This window comes from Saccopteryx leptura, chromosome 4 (genome assembly GCF_036850995.1).
Source record: "Saccopteryx leptura isolate mSacLep1 chromosome 4, mSacLep1_pri_phased_curated, whole genome shotgun sequence".
Classification (NCBI taxonomy): Eukaryota; Metazoa; Chordata; class Mammalia; order Chiroptera; family Emballonuridae; genus Saccopteryx; species Saccopteryx leptura.
The window spans coordinates 112,076,248-112,093,733 of record NC_089506.1 but is presented as its reverse complement, the minus strand read 5'-3'; the positions used below and the strand labels follow the sequence as shown (position 1 = coordinate 112,093,733).

At 38.6% G+C, this 17,486-nt stretch overlaps 1 protein-coding gene across 3 annotated transcripts in view; it reads right to left on the bottom strand.

Annotated features, from left to right (window-relative positions):
- The window catches only part of PDS5B (PDS5 cohesin associated factor B), a 188,921-nt gene that overhangs the window by 40,537 nt on the left and 130,898 nt on the right, over window positions 1-17,486 (bottom strand). For all 3 annotated transcript variants that reach the window (XM_066381007.1, XM_066381006.1, XM_066381005.1), the window contains exons 20-21: window positions 11,650-11,773; window positions 7,741-7,899 (exon numbers count right to left, since the gene is read on the bottom strand). In XM_066381007.1, coding sequence (XP_066237104.1) covers window positions 7,741-7,899; window positions 11,650-11,773 — 283 coding nt within the window. The remainder of the gene's footprint in view (window positions 1-7,740; window positions 7,900-11,649; window positions 11,774-17,486) is intronic.

Genomic DNA, 17,486 nt, shown 5'->3' with positions numbered 1-17,486 from the left:
ATGAATTTTCATGTTTAATTAATATTTAGTGAATGAATGAAAACTTTATCTTCTGGAGTGACAGCCACATGTGTTTTTAAAACAAAAACAGAAAAACACCTTATCTAACCCTATTCCCCAAAAATGCTGAAGGGTGTATCTCACTAAAACTGGCATTTAGCACTTACAAGCCCTCACCAGTTGGGTCTTTCTAGGTCAAAGGTAGACTGACTTTAACCTCCTATGGTTGCTACCATAAATACCTGTTTTGAGACTGATTCAATATTTAAGGCACCTGGCAAGGTCTCCGATAAAAATCAATAAAGCCAGAAAGTATAGATATTAAATAAGGGGGAAGGTATACACAAAAAACCTGGAGCAGGAGAAATATTTTAAAGGTTTGCAGTTAAAGGTAAGTAACAGAAAACAAGCTTTAATACTTTCCTAGCTAAATCCCACCAAAATGGCAACACACACACACACACACACACACACACACACACACACGGCTGGGAAACAAAAACGCCCAATAGAAGACTAGATTCATAGAAAAAAATTTAAAACCACAAAATATACAGTAAAGAATTAACAGAGCTAGAAGGTTTACATCTCTATTCAAACACATATAGGATATACCCCTCAAAAAAAGTTGTATTTTTTTTTAAATCAGGACAATCACAGAATCATCTTGAAATGATAACCTGCCACTAATGACAGATGTGTACTTACAGTAGCAACCAGAAAATTAAATTTAAGGTGACAAAAAAGCCTGGAGATCCAATTTTTACCATCAGCTCATAAGTGTTTTCCCTGAGGCAGCCTAGGAAACAGGTAACCCTCTGGCAACAGCATAGGTATCTCCAAGATTCAGAAGGCAAACTCTCCAGTCATGATCCACCCGAAAGTTTAGTGTTTAACAAGGGCCCAGCACTCCAGTGTTTCTCTATCAGCTCTGTAACAGTGATGAAAGCAATCAATGATCAACCTCTCAGCCTCTTCCACTTTCAGAGTCAGCTCTCATGTGTATAAAAAACCATCACAGCACCACTTATATCTCTTGATTTCTCTCCTCTTTTGAAATTTTGCCCTGCCAATTCTCATTGCTTTGGTAACTGTTGTCTTCAAACTGATTTTGGAAAAATATATTGGCCCTGGCCGGTTTACGTAGTGGATAGAGTCATCCTGGCATATGGATGTCCTGGGTTTGATCCTGGTCAGGGCACACAAAAGAAGTGACGATCTGCTTCCCTCCCTCCTCCCCTTCTCCTCTGATGGCCAGTGGCTGGAGCATTGACCCAGGTGCTGAGGATAGGTCAGTTGGTCCAAGCATCAGCCTCAGGCACTAAAAATAGCTCAGTTGATCCTAGCATCAGTCCAAAGTGGGGGTTAGCTGGTGGGTCCCGTTTGGGGTGCTTGCAGGAGTCTGTCTCACTGTCTCCTCTCCTCACTTAAAAAAAGATATTTTGTCCAGTCTTTTTGATTTAGTGGGAATATAGGTTCAAGACAACCCAGTCAGCTCTGGTCAGAAACAGAATTCACTTTCACCTCTTTTAATCCATTAACTTGCTTTATTTTATGTCATATTAGATATGTCCAATATACAAGAACTGTAAAAGTAGGTTTTAAGTCATAATACAAAAATAAACTCGTGTACTCACAACTATAAACCTACTTTTGCCCACCCCTGTATGTATGTAACATTTGTATCACTTGTTTTACAATAATACAATGTTTTGTTAGTTTTTGAGGTTTATAAAAATATTATACCATATATATTCTTGGATAACACTTTTATCATTAGATATTTGTTTCTTGAATATTCCTTGTTATTAAAATTAACTGTAGTTCATTTATTACCCTGTATTATATCATTGTATAAAATAACTTATTTATTCTCTTAGTGGACAACTGAAATATTTCCATTTCTTTTCTCCTATAAATGTTTTAATAGAGGCATCCTGATACATATTAGCAAGAATTTCTCTAGATTATAGTATATGAATGAAACTGATTAATTGCACTGTGTACATGTATTTTAACTTATTGTTAAATTACTTTTCAAAATTGTTATAACTTATTTTCCAATTAGCAGTATATAACACCAATCTGACAAGAATTCTTGTCAGATTGGTGTTATATACTGATTAATTTTTCCCTTCTGATTGATATAAGTGTCTCATTCTAGTTTTAATTTGCATTTCCCTGGTTACTAATTTATTCTATATGTCTAGTCACCATTCATGTTGCCTCCTTTCCAAAACTCCTTTTAATGTCTTTTGTCTTTTTATTTCTGAATTGTCTTTTCCTCAGGTTATCTTCGCACACATTAATACTTTTTTTCAGGTAAATGTCTTCATAAAATCTCATTTGTGATGTGTCTTTTATTCCCATTATGGTGTCCTTTGAACAAAAGTTATTAATTTTATTGTAGCTAAATAGATAATTATTTTGTAGTTAATGGTACTGTCATATAAGAAATCCTTTCCTACTTCAATGTCATAAAAAATATGTTCTTCTTTAGAAGAGTATGTTCTTCTAAAAGTTTTAAGGTTTTTTTTCACAATTAAAAATTTAATTCCTCTGGAATTGTTTCATTTGTTTTCTCTCTATGCTGTCACTTAAGGATTCCCTTTCTTTTTACTTCCCCTTGGGACAGAGCAATTTCCGGAATACTCTCTTCTCCTTCTAGCTGTTTGCAGTGCTGCCACTCATACCACATATCAACTCTGTTCTTTCCATTGTTTTGTCTGCTACTTCACAAGGAGTCCTTTCATAGAGGTTTTATCATTGTCTCTGTAAAGAAAATTTAAAAATTTCTTTTGTCCAACTCTGTTAGGTACTTTGGTTATTTAAGTTAGGTTTTATAACCCTGGCTGGTTGGCCAGTGGTAGAGCATCAGCCTGGCATGTGGATGTCCCAGTTTGATTCCTGGTCAGGGCATGCAGGAGAAATGATCACCTGGTTCTCCACCCCTCCTCCTCCCCTTCTCTCTCTCTTCTCCTCCTGCAGCTATGACTGGACTGGTTCGAGTGTATTGGCCCTTGGCACTAAGGATAGCTCCATGGAGCCTCTGCCTCAGGCACTAAAAGTAGCTGGGTTGCAAGCATGGCCCCGGATGGGCAAAGCACTGGCCTCAGATGGGGTTGCCGGGTGGATCCAGGTCAGAGTGCATGTGGGAGTCTGGTCTATTTTTCCTCCTCTCACTTGGAAAAAGAACGAAAAACAAACAAATAAATAAATTAGGTTTTATGTTTGTGGTTAATTTGGAAAATTACTTTGTAGTTTTGATTTTATATCCACCTTTCCTATTAAACTTTTTAGTTTTAATCATATTTATGAAGCAAATCAGTTTTGATTATTTTCTAATCCTTTAATAATTTAGCTATATATTCCTTATATTTGTAGATATCTTTTCTATACATTTTTTCCACTTCATCCTAATCTCAGTTTTTGAAAGTGGTATATTCATGTCTTCTGCAGTGATGATAAAATTTTTCATATTTTTTCAAAAATCATTTTTCTTTTGGTTTTTGATATTATTCTGCTAGTTGTATAAATGTTCATAGATTTTTATATCTTATGATGTAAATTTTTTAGACAGTACAAGTACATGAGTATCTTATTTATATCAGTATCCAATTTAAATCCATATTTAATGCTTTTCATTTTGACTGTTATAGTTTTCCATTATATTATTTTTAGATTTTATTTGTCACTGAGCTGCATCTGTTGGGTTTTATTATTTTTGAACCCACCTGACAAGTCTGTTGGTATTATTAGGATATTTTTCTTTTTTCTATTTGTAAATAATTTATGCAAACTGAAATTTTTTCCTGTGAATTGAATATTTTAGTGGAGCATACTTTTGAGTAATTCTTTCAAAATGGTTTGTAATTTAGAAACTTTCAGGCTTGGATATCTGCAAATATTTTCCTGCTTGTTCTTGAAGACTAAGATTCTATGTTTCAAGTCAACTGGCAGCAGAAAATCTGCAACATTGTTTTTTTGAAATCTAGTCTTGCAGCTGAGAAATCTGAAGTTGATCTGATTATTCTTTTTTGGTAGGTTGCTCCATGGAAGCTTTTGAGATCATTTGGACATCTTTAGTTAAGAAATTTTAGCATAATGTTTTCACTGCGATTCCACTTCCATTATTTCCATTTTATACTTTGAAGGTACTTCTCAACTAAAGAACTGCTTATTAAACTGTATGTAAATTTTCAGCTCTATGTGTTTGGGGAGTTTGTCCGCTGGATTTTAGAGATACCTATCCTGTTGTGAGAGGGTTACCTGAGCTGGTATTCGATTTCTGTTTCCCAGGGAGCCTCTGGAAACCACAAATTATCAGCTGTGGATAAAAATGGCATCATCAGGCTTCCAAGATTGGGATCAGCTTTTTTGTCACCTTAATTTAAGTTCTTGGCTGCCACTGTAAATTCACATTTTCCGTAGCTGTAATTTATCATTTCAGGATTATTTTGTGATTGTGCTGAAAACAAAACAAAACAAACAAAAAAACAACTTCTTTGTTGGGTGTTTCCTTTCTGTATTTGTATAGAGATGTAAGCCATCTAGTTCTGTTAATTTTTAGCATATGATCTCTCTTACATGTGGAATCTAAAAGGCAGAACAAAACAAATAAAACCCAAACAATAACAACAAAAACCTAACTGGCATATGGATAACAAAGAGGTAGTTGCAAGAACAGAGGACAAGGGATGGGTGAAGGGGGCAAAGGGTGCACCTTCTATGTATAACATAAGTCATTGAATATTACACAGTAAGTATAGTTAACAACAGTGTATTGTATATTTGAAAACTGCTAACACAGTAGATCTCCCAAGTTCTCACCACAGAAAAATAAATTTATAACTATGTGTGGTGATGAATATTAACTAGACTTACTGTGCTGATCACTTCAAATACATATAAATATAGAATCATTACATTGTACACTTAAAACTAATATATGTCGATCATATAAAAAAAATTAAAGAGCAAATTTTAAAAAGTAAAAATACAACCAGCACAATGAGAAAATATATTTGCAAATATATATCTGGTGAGAGACTTATATCTAGAATATGTAAAGAACTATCACAAAGCAACAGAGAAAGGCAAAGGACTTCAATAACCACTGCTCCAAAAAAAGATACAGAAATAGCTAATTAGAGAATGCCAATCAAAACCACAGTGAAAAACCACTTCATATTCACTAGGCTGGCTATAATCAAATTAACAGAAAATAACAAGTTGACAAGGATATAAAAAAATTGGAACTTTCACATGTTGCTGGTGGGAAGGTAAAACAGTGCAGCCACTGTGAAAAACAGTCTGGCAGGTCGTTAGAAGTTAAATATAGAATTACCATATGTCCCAGCAAATCTATTCCTAGGCATATACCCCAAAGAACTAAAAATAAATACGCAAACCAATACTCAGATACAAAATTCATAGCAGCACTATTTCCAATAGTGAACTGTGGTTCAAAAGGTGGAAACAACCCAAATGTCCAACTGTGAACGAATCTATAAACAAATTGTGGTGAATACATAGAACAGAGTATTATCCAGACATAGAATACAATTAAGTACTGATACATGCTACAATGAATATGAACCTCAAAAAATTCCACGAAGTGAAAGAAACCGGACACAAAAGGTCACATATTCATTGACACTGTTCACAGAATATATTCAGAACAGGTGAACCACTAACACAGAAAAGAAGATAGGGGGCCGCCAGGAGTAGAAGACTGTAGAGTATCTACTTAGTGAAAATGATCTGGAACGAGATAGTCATGGTAGTCGTACAACACTGTGAATGTATTAAATGGTACTTGAATTGTATAATTTCAGATAGTTCATTTACATTATTTGAATTTCATGTCGTTTAAAAAAACAAAGCAGCAGGGAAGAAAGTCTTTTCAATAAACAGTGCTGCCTGACCTGTGGTGACACAGTGGATAGAGCATCGACCTGGGAGCTGTGGGCTCATCTGGTTTGAGCGAGGGATCACAGACATGACCCCAGTCACTAGCTTGAGCCCAAAGGTCACTGGCTTAAAGCCCAAGTCTCTTGAGTTGAGCCCCAGGTCACTAGATTGAGCAAGGCTTACTGGCTTGGCAGGAGGCCCCCAGTCAAGGCACATATGAGAAGCAATCAATGAACAACTAAGGTGCCACAACTATGAGTTGATGCTTCTCACTTCTCTCCCTTCCTGTCTTTTTCTCTCTCTCTCAAAAAAAAAATTTGAACATCTATCTCATATCATATACAAAAATCAATTTCAAGCAGACTTAAGAGTTAAATGTGAAAATTAAAACTGTAAAGCTTCTACACTGTTCAACAGAACCCTCTGAGACGGTGGCAATGTTCTATGCTGTCCAATACTAGTCAAATGTGGCTAACTGAGCACTTGAAAAGTGTGAACAGATTTATAATCTTATTTAGTTTAAACTTAATATGTAAATCACTATATGCGGCTAGTATACAAGGTGGGACAAAAGTAGATTTACAGTTGTGAATATGTAAAACACAGTTTATTCTTATATTATTATTTATTAATTACTGTATTACTTTTCCTATGAACTATAAAGCTACTTTTGCCCTGCCTTGTATATAGTTTTTTTCTATAAATAAATATTTATGATAAAGTTTAATTTCTATATTAGGCACAGTAAGATGTTAACAGTAACTAATACAAATAGAACAATTATAACAATATACTATTATAAAAGTTATATGAACACGGTCACTGTCTCAATGTTCCACAATATCATATCGCACTGTACTATTAGAGCATGGAGACACTGGACAAAGGGATGATTAACACCCCAGACAGTACAGCACAATATTTCATCCTGCACAGTGTATTGCTTATTTCTGAAATTTTCCGTTTAATATTTTCAAAATGCATTTGAGTGTGGGTAATTGAAAGCACAAAAAACAAAACTGAGGATGAGGGGGGACTACTGTACTTATAAATTGTGACAGATAAAAATCACTATTTCTTTCCCAATGTTTCCTCCTGTGGCTCTCATAATACTCTGTTGTAGGTATGGAAAGGAACAACCACTGTCATGACGACCATATTGTGAACAATCTCGTAAGTCTTAATGTTTTAAAAAAGAGATGTCATGATCCTGGCTGGTTGGCTCAGTGGTAAAGCGTTGGCCCAGGATATGCATGTCCCAGGTTCAATTGCTGGTCAGGGTACAAAAAAGAAGCAATCATCTGCCTCTCTTCCTTGCCCTCTCCCTCTTCTCTCTCTCTCTTTTTCCTTCCCAAAGCCATAGGTCCAATGGTTTGAACGCATGGCCCCAGGCACTGAGCATGGTTCCATGGATCCTCCACCTCAGGTGCTAAAAATAGTTCAGTTAGGAGCATGGCCACAGATAAACAAAGCATCGGCCTCAGACAAGGGTTGATAAGTGGATCCTGGTCGGGATGCATGCGGGAATCTATTTCCCCTCCTCTCACTTGGAAAAAGAAGAAAAAAAAGAGATGTGTTACAAAAATTAAGCCCTTGTAAAGTTGAAATAGACAGAATCAGGTGATATTTTGTATTTAACCAGAAATTTATTTCAGATGACATGCCTTGGCTCAGCTCAAGAGATCTAGAAACAGCATGTTAAAAAGATAGGAAAATCTAAAACAAGGGAGTCAATCGAAATATTATTTATGCCATTTCACTTCTCTGTTGTATAAAATTTTAGAAGATAACATTATAAAGAGCACAAGTCTAAAAAATACAAATTACCCGATCATTCATGAGAAGATCTTTCACAATGAAAGTAGCTACCAAAGACTTCAAAGGAGCAGCAAACTGATCAGGTGCAAGGAGAGCAATGTGACCAATAGTAACCAACGGGGTTATGAGATGTTCCAGGTTGCTTGGATCTAGGCTCTTATGCAGAGGCTGAAAACAAGGAAAGGAAAATATATCCAACTCTATAAATATGCAAATAAACTTCACACATTTTATCTTCAAATTAAAAAAACTACAAATTTTCATATCATAGACATGGTATAAATACATAGTAGCTCAAGCTTACATTTAAACTTCTATAGGTTATTTATGTCTAAAAAGCATCACATTTAAATATTATCGGTTTTGCCTAAGTCATATTTAGAAGTAAAGAAACATTTCAGCAAGAGAATCACATATTTTACGACCACATATATGAATATGCCAGAGAATGCTAGGCTCACCAATATCAGTTCTCTTCTACTTCCTGGGCATAGTGACTATAGGGGCAGCTTCCTCAGCAGTTAGGTAAGAACACATGAGTAAGTTCTGGTTAAGAGAATGGGAGTGAAAGTGAGGTATGTCCTGCCTATACTGAGGCAGGTATGACCAGTTTGTCTCCTCCACATTCTCTCTCCTTCCTCACAGGCTGACTTAATACTTAGGATCCACTGAGACTTAAGGAGAAGTCACTAGTCAAAAAGAACATGTGTGCCTAAGCCACTGATTGGAATGAAATCCAAACACTCTACTGGACTTTTTTCAGGAGCAAAAAATAAGCTTTTATTATGTATAGTCGTATGCATTTCTTGCGGATTTTTATACCATCAATTATTGAATACCGTGATAAGATACCCAAACAATGTGCACTTTGCCATTACAAAGCGATGACGCTCCTCATATTCACATATTAAATGAAATCTAAAATGTATTGTGGAATTTTTAAAACTGAATATTCATAAGCGTGATTATAGTATGCTATCATTGGCATATGGGTAAGGGGACAAAATGTGTGTCTCTATATTATTTGCATATGAATAAAATCTGTCCAGAAAAGTATATTAGAATCTGACAACACTGGATGCTTATGAGAAAGGGAACAGGGTGGCTGAGGATACAGGCCTCAAATGCAGTGGAAACTTCCTGCTATTTTATCATCAGGATCTTTGTTTTTCATCTTTTGATTGCAAAGCAAGTGAATACCGTATTTCCCCATGTATAAGATGCACCCTTTTTGGAAAATTTTGGGGTCTAAAAATTGGGTATGTCTTGCCTGACCAGGCAGTGGCACAGTGGATAGAGCATCAGACTGGGATGCCGAGGACCCAGGTTCGAGACCCCAAGGTCGCCAACTTGAGCGTGGGCTCATCTGGCTTGACCAAAAAGCTCACCAGCTTGGACCAAGGTCACTGGCTCGAGCAAGGGGTTACTCGGTCTGCTGAAGGCCCGCAGTCAAGGTACATATGAGAAAGCAATCAATGAACAACTAAGGTGTCGCAACGAAAAACTGATGATTGATGCTTCTCATCTCTCTCCATTCCTGTCTGTCTGTCCCTATCTGTCCCTGGAAAAAACAAAACAAAACAAAAAACAAAAAAAACCCCTGGGTATGTCTTATGCAGTAGTTGTAGTTTTTTTTACTTGCATTTCCTATTTTTTCATGCTTGTTTTTGTGCTCATTGTTGAAGACAGTGATTCGTCATCAGACACAGATGAAGATAAGCTAACAGAAGGGAGTTTTGACAGTGATGAGTTGTATGAATTTTTTGATGAATAAAACTTGAATTCAATAACTTTATGTAATCAACTTTTTTTCCCAAAATTCAGGCCCCCAAATTAAGGTGCGTCTTACACATGGGCGTGTCTTATACATAGGAAATACGGTATATTAGCTATTAAAATTTTTTTTTTTTTTTTTTGTATTTTTCTGAAGCTGGAAACGGGGAGAGACAGTCAGACAGACTCCCGCATGCGCCCGACCGGGATCCACCCGGCACGCCCACCAGGGGCGACGCTCTGCCCACCAGGTGGCGATGCTCTGCCGATCCTGGGCGTCGCCATGTTGCGACCAGAGCCACTCTAGCGCCTGAGGCAGAGGCCACAGAGCCATCCCCAGCGCCCGGGCCATCTTTGCTCCAATGGAGCCTTGGCTGCGGGAGGGGAAGAGAGAGACAGAGAGGAAAGCGCGGCGGAGGGGTGGAGAAGCAAATGGGTGCTTCTCCTATGTGCCCTGGCCGGGAATCGAACCCGGGTCCTCCGCACGCTAGGCCGACGCTCTACCGCTGAGCCAACCGGCCAGGGCGCTATTAAAATTTTTAATGACTAATTTTAATAAAGACTGATGTTCTATCTTCCTATACTAAACACTAAGAAATCTAGGCTTTAAAAAAGCAATATAGAACTCTTCTTTCCCAACATATTAGGGCAAATAAGCTTCATTTAATCAAAATTATATTTAAATGTATTTCTTGCTATTATTGATGACTTCCCTCAATACTTCCATTGCACATTTAAGTTCCAGCTCTATAAACAAAAATAATACTGTAAATTAGTTTCAGTTAGGTTATTATAAGTGTGACAATTTTCCATAATAAAATAGTAAAATCATTTCAGAAAAAGAAAAATTAATGGTTAATTAATTAAAGGTCAGACAGTGCTATAAAAACTTTTCTCAGAAAGCCAACCAATCTTGTATGTAATAGTAGGAGAATTACAGGGTAGGTTCTTATAAAGATAAATAGATATAAATACCAAAATGAAAATAAATGTGCCCTAAAAACTCAAGTTATTATCTACATCGTCCTCTTTATTATTAAAAAGCAGATTAAGAAAAACAAAAGCTTTATATAAATCAACATAAATTCACTGAAGTCATTCGCACATACAAAAACATATTACAGGTAATACGTCCACCCCAAAATAACAAAATTTAAAACAAGTATTTGCTCCCTATAGAAAAGATGTTGTTTGATAAAGAATATGACTTTCTTCCTCCTTCAAGTCTTTAACATAACATAAAAACATGACAAAACTAGTCAATGTTTATAAGATAAAAATCACAAGTCAAAGAATTTATGTAGATAGCTTCAGAATAATTTCTAAATTTGACTTCATTCAAGTCTCATGAACTAAAAAATTATAAGTTAGAATTTTATAGATTTTCTGTGTAACTTCTATTTATAATAAGAATGCTAAAGATAGACTCTGACTATAACGGACTGCAATAAAATTGCAATGCTTACAAAGGGTAACAGTAATTTAAAGTCAAGAAAAATAATATAAAATATATATATTAAAAAGATATACTTTAATCTGACATAAAGTCAGATCAGCCATTAAAGTATAAACATTTACTTTATATTACCAATCAGTATTGATTTACAAAATCTCACATTTCAGTAGTATCTAACAGTAAACTGACAGAGTAATCATCTATTATGTACTATTAGTAAGTACTATTTTATATGTAATTTATTATTAATAAAAGTCTCCTAATACTAAATGTAGTAGTATAAATACAATGTAAAGGTATACATAACATATAATGTAAATATACATGTCAAAAAATTATTCAATTGTTTAATATACAAATTTGAGTTAGCATACACATGAATAATCAAGTTATTTCCATATTTTAATGATTCACCAATATCAATTATACTGCTTCAACTCTGAAAATACAGTGGGTCCTCAAATAACATTATTTTGCTGAGATGCCACAGGAACTTAACTCTTGTTTGAATGAATGAGTCTATGGAAAAACTTTTTACTGTAAGTAATTTCACTTAAACTCACAAGACTATTAACAAATTTAAGTGAGGACTGACTGTATACTATAAAATGATATATCTTCAAATGGGAACATTCTATAAAATTATTAATATTTATTTATTTTACATACGAAATAAAAAATCTCTTTACCTCAAATATCTGCGCAAACTGGGTCTCTTTACTAGAAAATATTGCATGGATGCAATGAATAGCATATTTGGCTTGACGGGGGGGTCCTTTTTTAGATTTGTGATGTAAAACAGGAAGCAAAGCTCTAAAAAAATAAATAAGAAAAATCAACACGATTTCTACTAGGCACTTTGTATTGTTAAAGTAATGTTTTGAGGGAAAAAAAGTCACACTTACTCAGATTCATTTTCAATCATCTATAATTTTTGCTTTATAAACATTTATATTAAAATATAACCCAAATACAAGTATTTTTCTTCCTTTTTACTTAAAAACTATAAATACAAACAAGAATGGTGGTCCATTTCTTCTTTCTAATTTCCATTAGCCTTTTTTCTTCTATTCTCAATATCATCACTCCAGCTAACCTGCGACTTTTCACCTAAGACAACTGTAAAGGACCTAACTGTTCCTCTTTCTAAAACTTCTCTTCCACTTTGATTCATCTTTCACTTGGTTTCAGAACCTACATAAAAGGAAATCTGATTACTTAACTATTCCATACAAATGGAATACTTTTTTTGTGCCAGACATATTAAAAGTTCCAATTCTTTCCCTTCATGCTACCAGTATATTGGGACAAGACAAATAATAATATGTAAATTAGCAAAATATATGTTATATCAAATTGTGATTAACTGCCTCAGAGGAATTAACTGCCACAGAGGAATACAAACAGAAAGAGGACTGAAAGAAGGATGGGGAGGGGTTTGTGAGAATGTTACAACTTTAAACAGGATGGTTACAGAAGACCTTTTTTTTTTTTTTTTTTTTTTCATTTTTTCTGAAGCTGGAAACAGGGAGAGACAGTCAGACAGACTCCCGCATGCGCCCGACCGGGATCCACCCGGCACGCCCACCATGGGGCGACGCTCTGCCCACCAGGGGGCGATGCTCTGCCCATCCTGGGCGTCGCCATGTTGCGACCAGAGCCACTCTAGCGCCTGGGGCAGAGGCCACAGAGCCATCCCCAGCGCCCGGGCCATCTTTGCTCCAATGGAGCCTTGGCTGCGGGAGGGGAAGAGAGAGACAGAGAGGAAAGCGCAGCGGAGGGGTGGAGAAGCAAATGGGCGCTTCTCCTGTGTGCCCTGGCCGGAATCGAACCCGGGTCCTCCGCACGCTAGGCCGACGCTCTACCGCTGAGCCAACCGGCCAGGGCAGAAGACCTTTTTGATAAAGTTAATGATCTGAGTTCTGAGGGATCATGGAGTGAGTCACGTAGCTGCCTGGAAAAACATTCATGTATCACATTATTACACAACACAAAAATTTAAAATAAATACTAAATAAAATAGAATCTTTCAGCTCAACTATTACTCAAATAATGACATTCAAATAAACTTCTGAATCCTTCTCTTTGCCTAACATCAACCCAGTGTTCCAGTTCTAACAATTTACAGATATAATAATACAACACAATAATATCGTATCACAAAATCAAAATATATTTAAAAAGACATATTATTTTCAAAGTCCTGCAACAAATAGAGAATGGAAAAGCCAATAATATCATGAAAAAATGGGTTGGACATAAAGAGAAAGTTCTTATAAATATATATATACAAATTACCCTACACTGTGTGAAAAGATGTCCACAATCACTTATTTAAAATAAAATACAAATTAAACTACACAAGGAGGACTTCTGCTCCAGATTATGCTAATATATCTGAGACTGGCTTTATTGGCACACTGTAGTAAACAAGTAGAATACAAGACAAATGTTAAAGGTTTCAGACACTGGACTCCAGGCAGCACACTTCTATAACCCTAAAAGAAAGAGAACTAGAGAAGCCCGACCACCTGGCCCCTGCTTACTGCACCGAGGTGGCTTCCAGACTATCACAAAAGGAAGCAACCCAAACGGAGCCCAGTGGCCCTGTGAAGTTGAGGAAAACAGAAAGGCGTCAGAGATGCCAAAGGAGCTATAAGTACTTTCTAGGGCAGAAAACCACAGAGGAAGGAGCTACAAAGAAAGAAAGAGAGCATAAGTTCTGGAGATCTGAAGAGGGAGGGATATCCTCAAGTCTTTGGCTGAATAACGGCAGTATTACACATGAGAAACCAGAAAAAAAAAACGCTGAAAAGCAGGCAAAAAAAAAAAAAAAGAAAAAAGAAGAAAAAAGCCTGGTAATAATTCATGTTTCCGCCAGCTATAGTAAACAACACTTTCATTCATAACCAGTAGAAAGTGAATCAATAGAAACAGGTCCATTGAATTCCAAGATGACTATGGAGTAGGACTTTCCAACCACCACCTCCCAGGACCAAAATGGATTACAATTTAATTTAAGAACAATCATCTTGAAAAAGCAACTTTGGACTAACCTAAGAAGAGTCTATACCCAAGGATCACTGAAGAAGCCACACTGTGACTAGTAAGAATGGTAGAGACGCGGGAAGGTCTGCTCTGCTCCCAGAACAAGCTGAGAATGAGGGTCCAGAGGGACTTGCACAGCGGGAAGGGCCGCCCTGAAAAGTGTGGGTGCTCAGCCCCAGTTCCAGAGCCCCAACCTAGAGTACCGGAGCCTACAAGAAGCGCCCACACGGTATTTGGCAATGAAAAGAGCCAGTTTTGTGTCTGCGAGAAAGAGATGGAGCACTTGAAGACACAGACCCCATCTTAAAGGGCCCACACAGAAAATCTTGTTCAAAGCCATTTACACAGGGCTCTGGTGGAGGGAGAGATGAGAGGACTAGCGTTGTATGAGAAGACTGTAAAGTTGGAGGCTCGGGGAGAAACACTGTTGGAGATGGCCACTGGAACCCTGTGCTGAGTCATTCCCCAGTACTGCAGTCCCCATCTTTCTTGGGTGGAGCAGTTCCCTGAGTGGCATCAGCCTGGGGAAAAGCAACTGGTCCACCCTTGGGAGTCTCTCCTGCCCCAGTCAGGGAGATGGGTTGTTCTGAGAAGCCAGGAAACAGAGGGCACATAAGTGACTCAGTTGTCTGGTGCTGAGGACGGAGCTTTCCCCACACACTCCTGAGTCTAAGACTGGTAATTTCGCCTCACAGGAGACTCAATAGAAACTGTCTGGAGTGCGGGCAGACCACACCTCTGGGCCTCACAGGCCACACCCTACTGAAGTCTGCAAAAAATATCTGGACAGGCTGACACCAGGGGCCAAGGGGTGGAGCGACACCCACCATCTTTCCTAATCGTTAAATTGCTGAAGGCTCTAGACCACTGGTAGTCAACCTGGTCCCTACCGCCCACTGGTGGGCGATCCAGCTTTCATGGTGGGTGGTAGCGGAGCAACCAAAGTATAAATAAAAAGATAGATTTAACTATAGTAAGTTGTTTTATAAAGATTTATACTGCCAAACTTAGCGAATATCTGACATAAAGTACTTGGTAAGTAATTTTTTTTGTGTGTGTGTATTTTTCTGAAGCTGGAAACGGGGAGAGACAGTCAGACAGACTCCCGCATGCGCCCGACCGGGATCCACCCGGCACGCCCACCAGGGGCAACGCTCTGCCCACCAGGGGGCGATGCTCTGCCCCTCCGGGGCGTTGCTCTGCCACGACCAGAGCCACTCTAGCGCCTGGGGCAGAGGCCAAGGAGTCATTCCCAGCGCCCGGGCCATCTTTGCTCCAATGGAGCCTTGGCTGTGGGAGGGGAAGAGAGAGACAGAGAGGAAGGGGGGGGGGGTGGAGAAGCAAATGGGCGCTTCTCCTATGTGCCCTGGCCGGGAATCGAACCCAGGTCCCCCGCACGACAGGTCGACGCTCTACCGCTGAGCCAACCGGCCAGGGCCAGTAATTATTATTATATACTTTAACTTGATGTAACTGCTTTATAAATTTTATAAAGTAAAGTTATTTCCCTACTTTATAAATCACCATTACTGTGGAACCGGTGGGCGGTTAGAAAATTTTACTACTAACAGATATACAAAAGTGGACAGTAGGTATAAAAAGGTTGACTACTCCTGCTCTAGACTCTACCAGAGGTTTCTTCAGTGGCTCAGCACCACAAGCAGACAGAAGCTGCAAGAGGCGGGAATCAGAGAACCTTGGGATTTTGAAAGAACCCTTCCCCAAGTCCAGTATGAGTAAAAGCCAGCCTAGGTGTGCAGCTTGGTATTGCCATGGGCAACTGAGCCCAACAGAGGCAGCCACAAACTCTGGACTGCTTGTAGCTCCAAGGTTACTGACCATTCATGGGCAGTGTCTCCCATGGTCTGTGCCAGGTTCCTGCCAGAAGACCCAGGGCTGGCACATTCAGCGGACAGTTGAGGAGAGCAACGGTTCAGGTCCTAACAACTCTTGCCAGAGTGGTATCCTAAGGAAGGGCTCTGCACACCTGACCCAGCTGAGGCGAGTTTCACTCTCTGTGATCAACACCAGCACAGCGGCTCATGTGCATTGGATGGGGTGGGGCTTCACAGTCAGCCAGCCTGGGCACTGGATATCCTGTTCTGCTGGGCTAGATCCCACAGAGGAAAAAGAGAGAGGCCTGGAACATGGGCATTTAACGTGTGGGTCCCTGTTAGCCAACTACTGTTGGATCTGGTCGAGGGGCTTAGCCACCTTTGGAGTGGGGGGCACAGTCAGCCCCAGGAGAGGACTCTTCCAGTCTTTCTCCCTGAGACCAGGGTCTCACCAACTGAAAGAACTTCTACAGAGGGGACTGTTGGCCACACTTGGACTGAACCTACTGCTCACCTTGTTGGGGAAAATAAAATTTGAGTATCCAGCAGTGGCTGAGGGATTAAGATCTGGAGTAGGGGCCACATTTCTCGTACTGAGCTCCTGACTAAGAGACCCCTGAAGTAGGGGGGTCTCACTAACATTGTATTGACAACCTCAGCTGACCTAACCCACCAAGATTGTAACCTGGAAAGGGATTGGTTGGTTGAGGCCAGTCTGAGCCAACACTATACAGTCTTTCTATGAAGACACTGTGAGAAGACTAGGCAGCTGCAAGAAGAGGTGGAACAGCTGAAAAGTGGAGACAAATTTTACACAGTTTGGGGCTCTTATGGAACTGTTGTCATCTCTAAGTAGGAGGAAGCTAGTCCTTATACATAGGCTGGCCCCTGCCACACTACCCAGGCACTAAACACAGAGACATAAATAGTGAAATGAGCAGTGGCTGCAAACAGGTAGCCCACAGCAGGTTCCAAACAACAGCTGACGCCAACTAACAAAGATCTAGAAACAACACAATTGGTAGTGGGTGGCAGACAGCACCAAACCTAGACTCAGCTACCTACACAAGCAACACACCCAAAGGAGGAGTCTACCAGGCATCAGACAGTGTGGAGAATAAATACACCCAACTGGACAGACATTGCACAGTGTGTAATACACATGATCAAGGTTGACCCTTAGGGCCAGCCAGCCTGAAGAAATAACCATACCCATGAAAGGACCACCTGCATTCAAAAAAGAGAGAAAATAGTAAGCTCAAGATGCATTCAAGGAAAACAGGTGGCCTGGAGGTCAGTACAACATTGAGCCCATCTTCCTCACAAAGACCCACAAAAGTTCAAAGTCAGACACTAACTAATACACAGACAAAATGGGCAGACAAAGAAATGCAAACAAATGAATCAACAAGAAAAATCCCCAGAAAAAGAACTAAATGAAATGGAAGAAACCAAACTACCAGATACAGAGTTTAAAATAATAATTTTTAGGATACTCAAAGATTTATAGCAATAATGAAAGGACATAATGGGTACCTACATAAAGAGATACCAAACATCAAAAAGGACATAGAAATCATAAAAAAGAACCAGTCAGAAATGAAAAATACAATATCAGAAATGAAGACTGCACTAGAAAGGAT